Source organism: Emys orbicularis, chromosome 7 (assembly GCF_028017835.1).
Source record: "Emys orbicularis isolate rEmyOrb1 chromosome 7, rEmyOrb1.hap1, whole genome shotgun sequence".
NCBI lineage: Eukaryota > Metazoa > Chordata > Testudines > Emydidae > Emys > Emys orbicularis.
In genome coordinates this window covers 73,865,040-73,875,319 of record NC_088689.1, presented here as the reverse complement: position 1 = coordinate 73,875,319, position 10,280 = coordinate 73,865,040, and the positions used below count along the sequence as shown (strand labels likewise).

The window sequence follows — 10,280 nt, the reverse complement described above, 5'->3', positions numbered from 1 at the left end:
AGGAATTACATTAGCAACCTGCTCCTCAACAGCATGTACTCAATTACATTGTTAATACAATGGACCCCAAAGGTATTACACCTCATTCAATAAGGTTTAACTGAATTGTTTGTCCATGATAACGTCAGTCTCACATGTGCCATGTATTTATTTTTACAGTTAAGTTAGCACATAAGCACAGGCTAGTTGATGCAGTGAAGTTACTGTCTGCTGATTACTTTTCAATAGATCCTTAACCTTCCACAGTGTTTAGACCAAAAAGATGCAGTTGCAGTGAATGATTTCCCACACAACATTTTTTGTATGGGGAGTGTGGATGGTGAAACTCTTGTAAGCAAAGGAAGTTGTTGGTTGATTGTCTATCGCAGTTTGCAGTTCTGTTTAATCAAACTGTTTTGTGTAGAACAATTACACTTTAAACAAAAAAAAAGCTACTCAGAATTTCCACGTTGGGATCACAGGAGAAGTGAAACTGTCTTGCATCAATATTGTTTGGTTCCCTAATTGTCTGAATTAAGATGCAGAGCTCCTCAGAGCAGCAAGCAGGTTTGCATTACCCTGTTTAATATGCAGTGCCCATACAAAATAGTTATGAAGTAGCTGGGAAAATGTAGCGATGCCACTGTCTGGCCAGCATTCACATTGTGAAATGAACGCACCGGGGACACAGGGTAGACATAGTGAAGCCAAGATGCTGTAAGATTGTAAACTTCAAGCAATCTACATTGGACAGAAGGTTATAAAGAGGAGTTTGGGGAAAGGACATGAGAACAGAGGGGCAGGCAAGAGACCAGAAACTGGAACTTGATATGGAAGGTGTTGGGGAGCCAGTGGAGGGATGCAAATAAGGGCGTGACAAGTCAGTGATGGGAAAGGAAGATGATTGTGGTGGCACTGGAGGGGAGAGGACGAGCTGACAGCAGCGAAGGTGACTGAGGAATAGCCCAGAGTCGTAGTAGGAGGGATGGGAGAGGGAAGGATGGATTTTTAGGCCTGCCATAAAAGCAGCAGCAGCAGAATTTGGTAATTGGCCCTTCAAATCCCAATGCACAAGGCTCCCTTCCTGGTACCATTCCAGGAGGCCCACAAGGGCTACCAAGGCAATGTCTCCCATGACTAGGCATTTAGGCCTTCGCCCTCCAATTAAAGTCAACCCAGCACACTGTTTTAAGCACTCTCTTCGGGAGGTGCTCTTACTTGATCTATGTCCCATCTTTTCGATTCCAAGGGCGTTGGGGCGGGAACTGGGGCTGTGTCCTGCACAGGTCTCAGCACACTGCAGCACTTAGGAGAAGATCCATAAAGGGGCAGAAACTACAGGGAAACACAATGTCCTTCTGGACACATGGAAACTCTAGGACCCTGCAGGAAGCCACACTCTTTTATGCCCCAGCAGACTCCAAGCCGGGGGACATGAAGCCAGGACCCCTCTCTGAGCAGTGCTGGGCTCTCCTCAGGGGAAGGGGATGGCTGCAGTCAGAGCAGCCAGGCTTTGTGCGGAGACATCGCAGGGCTGGCATCACTGGCACCTGTTCACGACCTCAGCACGGGCTGTGAATAGCTGCACACTAGCAAGAGGCCAGGAGGAGCTTTATGGCAAAACTAAAGCATTTCTGTGTCCACAAGAGCTCTGACAGCCCTACCCTGCTCAGGTCAGAGCCATTTCTTCGTAACTCTTTGCTGCCATTCTCCCCTGCAGCCTCTCTGCTGCAAGCCAACTTGGCAACCGTCTCATTGGGGGTGTCCCACTGCACAGGGACATATCCTGCTACGTGATGGGCCCGGCCAGCCTGGCACAGGGGGCAACACCCTTGCTCTTCCCAAAGCCCAGATATCAATGCCACTGACTCGAGAGAAAAGGAAGGAGCCACCAAGCTGGAGTGTTCATTTACAGGACATTTATTACACTGTAAAAAGTCCATTGGATTCCCAGCCATTTATTCCTTATGTACACTGTCTATCCCCTGCGGCTCTGGGTTTCCTCTGAGTACAGAACACGCTGGCTCTGAGTCGCTCCCCGTTTCCAATGGGATTTCTGCAATCAGCCCGGAGAATTTATAAAACTAGTTCAGAAAACAGGAAGAACTGAGATATGGTACATTCCAGCTGGCTCGCTCCGCTTCGGGAAGGGATGGCAGAGAAGGTACCGGCATCCACAGCGTAGGGAGAAGCAAAGTGCAATGCTGCCAGGGCTTTGCTGAGCTGCTGGAGCTTTGGGGGGCAGGGAAGGAGGGAAGCTGAGCACCCCAATGCCCATGGTGGGACTTGACAAGCAGCAGCTAGCTCCTCTCTCAAGCTAAGGAGCATGCAGGCCCGACGGCTGGAGAAGAGAGCACCTGCGGCTGGAAATAGGAAGGGGCCAGTGTAGTGTCTAGGCAGGAGGATGCTGTTCATTTCATGGGGAGTTGCTCCCCAAGAGCTGCTGTGGGAGAGGCATTGCTGGGGCTGCTTTCAGCTGCTGGCTTCCATCTAGTCTGCCCAATAGCTAACACTGGTTGGATTCTCTCCCTCCTCCCAGAAAGGCCTCAGCGTGTCACTCAGACCCAGAGGGAGGGGGTAGAGTTGGTCTCGCCAGGGGTGCCCACTCGCGCCCTCTCGCCATTGGGCTGGGGGGAGCTTGGTGATACGCTGCAGTCCGGAGCCAGGAAAGCGCAGCCTGCACACCATGGCCAGCAAGCTCAGAGCCACGCTGAGGGGGCTGTATGTTTCTGGGGAGAGGAACGAAAGCCAAACCCCTGCTGCATGGGGATGCCCAGGGCCTGCACCAAGAACTAGTGCCGAGGACAGTGGACATGGAGGATGAACCAGCTGGACTGAATGATCATAGGGATCCCAGGAACCCAGGCCTCTCTGCTCCCACAGCACGGAGCTTCCCTCTTCACCTGCTAACAGCAGTGGCTTGGTCACAGGCTGCTGGGTAAAGGTGGCTGCCTGGCCCCTGAGATTGCAAAGGCAAGGAGGCGGTCAGTGGTGGTCAGTGGCACTGAGCTCCCCCTCCAAGGAAGGGAGCCAGTGACTCCTGAGCAGTAGCCATGAGAAGGGAGCAGAGGCCGACACGCTCCAGGGAGATTTTAGCAGTTGCCCTGCCAAGCACCCTGCTGCCCTTCTGCTCAAGCTACCATCCTCTACAGCCAAGGTGGCAACTACCAGGGAGGATCTAGCTGGTGTCCTCCACCTGCAGCACTTCCTCAGCAAGCCATCCTCGAGCCCCCTCACTCTAGTTGACTTCAGAGGTTGTCATGGGATCGGTGGGCCGTGCAGTGGCCAGGAGGGGAACTGGGGAAGTGGCCTCAATCAGGGCAGGGTTGAGAATGATTGGCAGAGTCATAGGCGGCACCCCGACCTGCAGGGGGGAGGCGAGAGGCTGCAGGATCAGTGGTGACTGCGCCATATGAGGAGGTACATCTGTGACGGGGCTCATCTTCACCGATGCCACCGCAGAGAGAGGGGAGCCAGAGGCGCCTCTGATGGCTGGGCCGGGGCCTGGGGCTCTCTCAGAGTCTGTGAAAGGAATGGAGAGAACAATTCTTTGTATTAAACCCTCTCCCAAGTAACCCCGAGGCAAGCAGGGATCACGGGGCCTGCCCCCAGGCCGGCCTCCCACCCACGCCCAGCGGGGATCGCAGGGCCTTCCTCCCACCACCCTCCGCCGAGAGTGGATCACGGGGCTTCCCCCGGGCCAGCCTCCCCCAAAGCCGAGCGGGGATAGTGGGGCTTGCCAAGGCCAGCCTCCACCCGAGCCGAGCAGGGATCGCGGTGCCTTCCCCCGGGCCACCCTCCCCAGTCCCAGTCAGGCAGCCTGAGCAAAGACACAAGCCAGGGCAGCTCACGAGCATTCCCCCATCACTATAACCGCAGAGGGATGGAGGCCTAGGCTTGTCCAGTTGAAAACTGAAGCCCACTCCACAGCTCAGAGCCTGCTCAGGAGACCCAGCCCCTGCAGTCCAGTCTGATTGAGGCTGAAAGTGGCTCCATTGAACCCAAGCCCAGCTGGACAATGCTGCTGGGAAGGGACGAGTGCTTGAGCCCACAGGAGACTCACCACTGGCACCCAGCTCAGAGGACTTCTCCGAGGGTGCTAGGTGGGCGGCAGAAGCAGGCAGGGCAGGGGCCACTGGTTTCTGAGGATGTGGCTCTGTTGGCACACTGGGGACAGGTTCTAGATACATAAAACAAGCAGTGAGCCTGCAGCCCCCCATGAGCCATACTCCCCCCAACCCCACCATCCAGCCTCTCACCACAGTGCCCTACTCACAAGCCCCACCACCCCAGGCCTATGGGCTCACCAACAAATGCAAAAGGCATTCCCTCCATCCCAGGCCTATGGGCTCACCAACATCCTGGCACTGGAGGAAGGCTCCCCCCCCCCAGGAAGCAAAGATCTGGCCTGCAAGGGCAGGGCCGTGATGGCAATTCCCCAACCCTGCGTACCCTGGATGACTGTCTGTTTGAAGAGCTCATCACGCAGTCTGGGCAGGAAGCAATCTATCCGCTCCCAAGTGATCTCCCAGAGGTCCGAGTACCCTGTGCGTGAATCAGCACTGTGGAATATTCCAGCCGTGTCCATCACAAGCAGCATGTTCTTCAGAGACTCTGGGATGGCCTCTAGCTGCAAAGAGACACTCTTTAGAACAGAGCTGGAGCAACTCAGGGACAGAGAAATGGAGGCACAGAACAGCTGACTGAGGGTCTTGGAGCATGAGACCACTGGGGGAGATGGGACCAGGAGGGTTTCAGAGCAGGGGAGGGGAGAGGAGGGAGCCGGGAGTAAGAGTGGGAAGAGAAGGCACCATGAGGCCCAGAGAACAGGGGAAGCATTGTAGCACCCACTCAGTGCCATACCAGTAAGTCGCTGGAGCCTGCATGCATGTATTTGTCCATGAAGTCCAGGATCGTCAGCCACAGAGCAGCGAACGTTGTCAAGGAGAGCAGCGGGGAGAGATGCTGCAGGAACACCTAGAGTAGCAACCACCACCACAGTAAGGGACACGAGTTAAGAGGCAGCACCAAGCCACAGGGCTGCGACCCTCAGCTCTGGGGCTAAACCCTCCATCCCAGAGCCCTCCCTTTTTCTGGCAGGTTCAGGAGAGGGATAGGCAGGAATCCAGCCACAGGGCTCCGAGGGCTCCGGAGGCAGTGCCCAGGACCTGATCTCCCCTCCTTTAGATCTCCAGCACATGCTGCTGCTCAGCTCCGACCCCCACACTTCCATGCCTTTGGCACCCACTTCCCCTGGGCCACGGGCCAAATGCTGATCAAGGCATTATCACTGATCGCTCTGGAGGAGGAGTGCAGTGTTAAGGTGCCTGTCTCCATCCTCTGCGAACAGGAATGTTTCTGAATGCTGGGATGAGGGGGACATGCTGCAGTCTGGCAGCAAGACACCCCCCTGGAAAGCAGGCATTGCACAGCATTAAGTACAGCACGTGCAGTTCGGGGAGGTGCCCATTGCTCAGGGCTAATGCCTGGCCAGATCACACACTGGCAGTCAACCTTCAAGCCCACCCCCACAGCAGCAGAGTTGGTCAAAATCCAAGCACAACTTTTTAGCTAGACCCCAAGCAGAGTCTCGCCGAGCTGTCTGCCACAGAGCTCCGCACGCACAAGCGGAATGAGGCGCATCCTTGCCTTGGAGAGCAGTGTCGAGGCTCTCATTCTGGTCTCTTCCATCCCACCAACATCAGCTGGACTGACGTTCTCCAGCAGTTTGGTCAGCAGAGGGAACAGCACCTAGTGGATCAATGACATGAACATGCTGGGGGTCAGGAATCGTCACCACAGCAGAGGAGGTTGCTAACCTGGCCAGAGTGGCTGGCTCATGGCATTCTGGGGACTCACACCCAGGCCAGCAAGCGCAGAGGCAGCTCAGGATATGAGAAGGACAGGGCTGCTTTCACACCTCAAAGAGGTTCAGCTGGGAGTCTGGGCAAAGGGGTTTTCAGAGGGACTGGGAGTGGGGAAAGCCCAATCCTTCACTGTGAGTGGGCAGCTGCCTGGAACAGCTGCACTCCCATGCTAGCCACAGGGCATGGGAAGCCAGTGCCCTCAGCCCCTGGACGGCTTGCTCCTTGACTCCCCCATACAGCACTGCTAAAGCCAATGGGAAGTCAGCCAACTCCAGCTACAGTTCCCAGAGGCAGCGCTCCCCTGCTCAAGTGCACAGCCCAGCTGGGAGGTTACCTTATTGAAGCAGGACTCCCACTCCAGAGCATCCAGCGCCTGCAGATCATGCACAAGGAGAGCCCGCTGCAGGTAGGTGAGCGCCTGCATCCGCACCTGGCGCCGGGCATCACAGCACAGCCAGGCGATACCTGCACACGGGTGAGAGTCAGAATCTCATTTCCGCATCAAACATAGGGCGGTGTCACGTCCTCCTCTGCCACCCCGTGGGTGAGTGTAAAAGCTCATTCTAATGCAGTGCAACACTTTGCCGTGCAATCTGGAGCCTTGGGTGAGAAGTGCTAGGGAAGGGCATATGCTGACCCTCCTTCACCCCCCGGAGAGAAGCTATCCAGCACCGAGGTCACAGATGGTGAACGTAAGGCCTAGAGTGGTGAAGTGACAAGTCCGAAGTGAGCCAGTGGCAGAGATGCCAGGTCGGACTCAGGTCACAGCCCTGCTCTGATCACTAAGTCACGTCTCTCTCCAACCCCGTGGTGCTGGACGATGCTCAGCCCCAACCGTTCAGAACAGCAGTGCTGCTGCTCACTTAGTCACTGCGGCCCTTTCCCATGCTGCCCTGCAAGCTCATCTCAGCTGCCAGGCCCCTGGCCTGGGTGAAACAGGACGTTAGCCAGTGGGAGGGTATTGGTAGTATTGGTAGCAACAGCCATGTCAAAACAGCCAAGGAACAGGAGCAAACGCACTGATTTCTTCTCAAGCTGGGCTTGGACATCACTTGTCATACAGCTGCTGTCCAGTGTCCTTTTCCATCTGGAGAGGACACAAGGAGCAGCTCTAGCTGAACTCTCCTCCTTCCCCCCTCTGCAGGGCTCGGCCCTGTGTACCAGCCCCCACCCTGACACTGGAAATCTCCACCCCATCAGCAAAGGAAAACGGGGGGGGGGAGGGGGGAGGGGCGGGCTTTACCTTGCAGCAAGGGGCACCAGCAGTTGGACCACAGTGTTTGAGAGTCTGCTTCGATTTTCTTCCCTGCGGCCTCCAGGTGGCGCTGCTCCTCTGCCCAGGAGCTGTAGATGGTGGCAGCTCGTGTGTGGAGGGTGTGCATGAGGTCCAGCAACTGCAATTAAAAGCATCCAAGTAAGCAATGCACCAGGGATGCCATTTCATGGGGAGGGAGGCAACTTTAACCATGATTCCTGAGGCTACTTGGGCACCTGAAAACTCAGGATTTTTTTTCCAGATAACATCTTAGATACAGTGCTCCTGTCAGATAATAATTTCTAATTCCTATATAAAGAAAGAAAATTAAATAAATATTAAACCCACTCAGCTCTAATACTAACATGTTCTGATATCTTGTGTCAATTCACTTAAGGGACACTGGTTTGGTTTAAAATTTTAATGTGTAAACTTACTTTGGTACTAATTCTTGAATACAACTAACTATTGAAACAATTGTAGAAAAATCTAGATTACTTTCTATCACTTTTTTGCAGTTCATCAAGCTTGGAATATATCATTTAACTTTTGGAAACATCCTACTAGGGCAAGGCCCCATGAGTTTATACTGCCTGGGATTCTAGGGGTGTTACCCCACTACAAATAATAGACTAGAAACTGACTTTAAACAAGAGTGAAACTGACACTGTCAAGTCACTTTCATAGTATTGCTAACCCCAAATGTTCATGAATCAGGCTCACCAAAAATCGTGAGATTGGCTTTAAAAATCATGAGATTATGTATAAATAATACATTTGGTGTTCTTTTTATTTACATTCTTTTTATTTACATTCTGCTTTTTGAGCCTTTACAGTGCACTCGGGTCACATTTTGAAGCTTTCTCCACACACACAAGGGCTAGAAATGTCATTTCTCTTTAAGAATGAAGGATGAAATCATCACATATACACTTGACTCCAGGAGCTGGGGCTTTAAGGAAAACAATAATTATCATGAGACTCATGACAAAATCATGAGAGTTGGCAACACTGCCTTCTGTTTAGAGGCTAGTTACTTTCCAGAAGGATCTTAAACACAACACTACAGTGCTTGAGTTGCAGTTTTCACAGGAGAATATTTAAAACCAAACGCCAAGAAAATTCCACATTTTAAAGTTGAGAAAAGAATTGAGACTTCTGAGGTATCTCAGGGCCAATGCAGGCAGGAAAGAAAAATAAACAGCACTGGAGTTCTGGGCAGCTCTTCCTCTTGAAAGAAACTTGGAGGGTCAAATCTCCTAGACATTAATCAAGTAAAACTATTGCCATCAATGCCTCCACTCAGAGATATTAACATCACAATGAACATATGATTACATGTGTGGTCAATAACTATACACTTCATACTTAAATATCCGAGCCATCTTATCCAGAGTTACACATCATATATGCATTGGCTCAGGGACTACATTTTCCCACTAGGTGCCTTTGAAAATCTGGCCTTTTGTCTGTGTCCTAGGGTGACTAGACAGCAAGTGTGAAAAATTGGGACAAGGGGTGGAGGGTAATAGGTACCTATACAAGATAAGGCCCCAAATATTGGGACGGTCCCTATAAAATTGAGACATCTGGTCACCCTAGTGTGTCCCTCAGTGCCCCATCTGTACAATGGGGATAACAGCACTGCTCTACCTCACCGAGGGGCTGTGATGTGAGGCAGTCATACTGTGGTGATGGGGCCACATAAGTACCACAGATAGAGTGGGAACTTCTCTATATCTGCTATCCCTTCCCTGGGTTTTGGCTCCTTCTTTTCACATACCCCTCTCACATTTCCCTCTTTGCTGAATAAAAACGGGGAGTCTGGTGGCACCTTAAAGACTAACAGATTTATTTAGGCATAAGCTTTCGTGGGTAAAAACCCACTTCTTTACCCATGAAAGCTTATGCCCAAATAAATCTGTTAATCTTAAGGTGCCACCAGACTCCTCATTGTTTTGTGGATACAGACTAACACGGCTACCCCTCTGATCTTTTCTGAATGTAAACTTGGCTCAGAGGGCTTGGCTGTATTTCTTCTGAGTCCTCTGCTTTCTCTCTTCAACACCCCCCAGGGATTCCTGTTTTACAGGTTCATCTAAAGACTTCCAGATCCTTAATTTAATCACCAACCTTTCTTATCTTAATCACCCTGCCTCTGTTTGTAAACAAAACACTGACTCCCTGCCCCAAGAGCACAAGCTGCAAGAAGCACCTCTCCTCTGCAGAACTCACATTCCACACTACACCTCTACCTGGATATAACATGAATTCGGATATAACGCGGTAAAGCAGCGCTCCGGGGGGCGGGGCTGCGCACTCTGGCAGATAAAAGCAAGTTCGATATAACACGGTTTCACCTATAACGCGGTAAGATTTTTTGGCTCCTGAGGACACCGTTATATCGGGGTAGAGGTGTAATTCTGTGAAGTTGAGAGGTCCGCCTGGGAGCCCACCTCCTGTAGGGAACTCAGGGTGGGGCAGGACCCCCCCCCCCACACCCTTCCTAATTGGCACCCTTGCAACTTGCAGGATTCTAGTGCCCAAAGCAATGCTGTGTCCTGCCTTCCCCTAACCCAGGGCTAAGGACTTCCACTCCTCACCCAGATTCGCCCACACCAGTGAGGGGTGGGTGGGTGGGTGTGTGTCACATCCTTCTATGCCCCCCACTGGGTCATGCAAGACAGGGGGACAAACACAGTGGCAGAGATGAGCCTGTCTTTAAGGGATGGGAGGAAAAAGCACTCCTCTGGGAGAAGGAGAGAGGATCAGAGGAAGAACCAGTGATGAGCTCCCAAAATCCTAAGAACCGGTTCCTTACCGGGTCCTTGGCGGCACTTTGGCGGCAGGGGGGGGGGGGGGGGGGGGGTCTTCACTCGCTCCGGGTTTTCGGCAACAGGTCCTTCACTCGCCCGCCGTCGAAGTGCTGCCGAAGATCCGGTAGGGAACCGCGCGGTGAGTACAAGCCCCACGTGCCTGTCTCCCCCCCGCCACCCACCCATCTGACCTTAACCCACGTATTGCCCCCAACTGCCCCCCTCAGAACCCGCAACCCATCAACCCCCCCCTCCTTGTCCCCTGACCACCCCCTCCCAAGACCCCCCACCCTAACTGCCCCCCAGGACCCCACCCCCTACCCAACTCACCCCACTCCCTGTCCCCTGACTGCCCCAACCCCA

General features: G+C 53.0%; 1 protein-coding gene across 1 annotated transcript in view; it reads right to left on the bottom strand.

Annotated features, from left to right (window-relative positions):
- Positions 1 to 1,890: 1,890 nt before the first annotated feature.
- GBF1 (golgi brefeldin A resistant guanine nucleotide exchange factor 1) overlaps positions 1,891 to 10,280 on the bottom strand; it is a 186,173-nt gene continuing 177,783 nt past the window's right edge. Inside the window, exons 35-41 of the mRNA XM_065407097.1 lie at positions 7,090 to 7,240; positions 6,181 to 6,311; positions 5,629 to 5,730; positions 4,843 to 4,956; positions 4,432 to 4,609; positions 4,043 to 4,159; positions 1,891 to 3,501 (exon numbers count right to left, since the gene is read on the bottom strand). Coding sequence (XP_065263169.1) covers positions 3,218 to 3,501; positions 4,043 to 4,159; positions 4,432 to 4,609; positions 4,843 to 4,956; positions 5,629 to 5,730; positions 6,181 to 6,311; positions 7,090 to 7,240 — 1,077 coding nt within the window. The 3' untranslated portion in view covers positions 1,891 to 3,217. The remainder of the gene's footprint in view (positions 3,502 to 4,042; positions 4,160 to 4,431; positions 4,610 to 4,842; positions 4,957 to 5,628; positions 5,731 to 6,180; positions 6,312 to 7,089; positions 7,241 to 10,280) is intronic.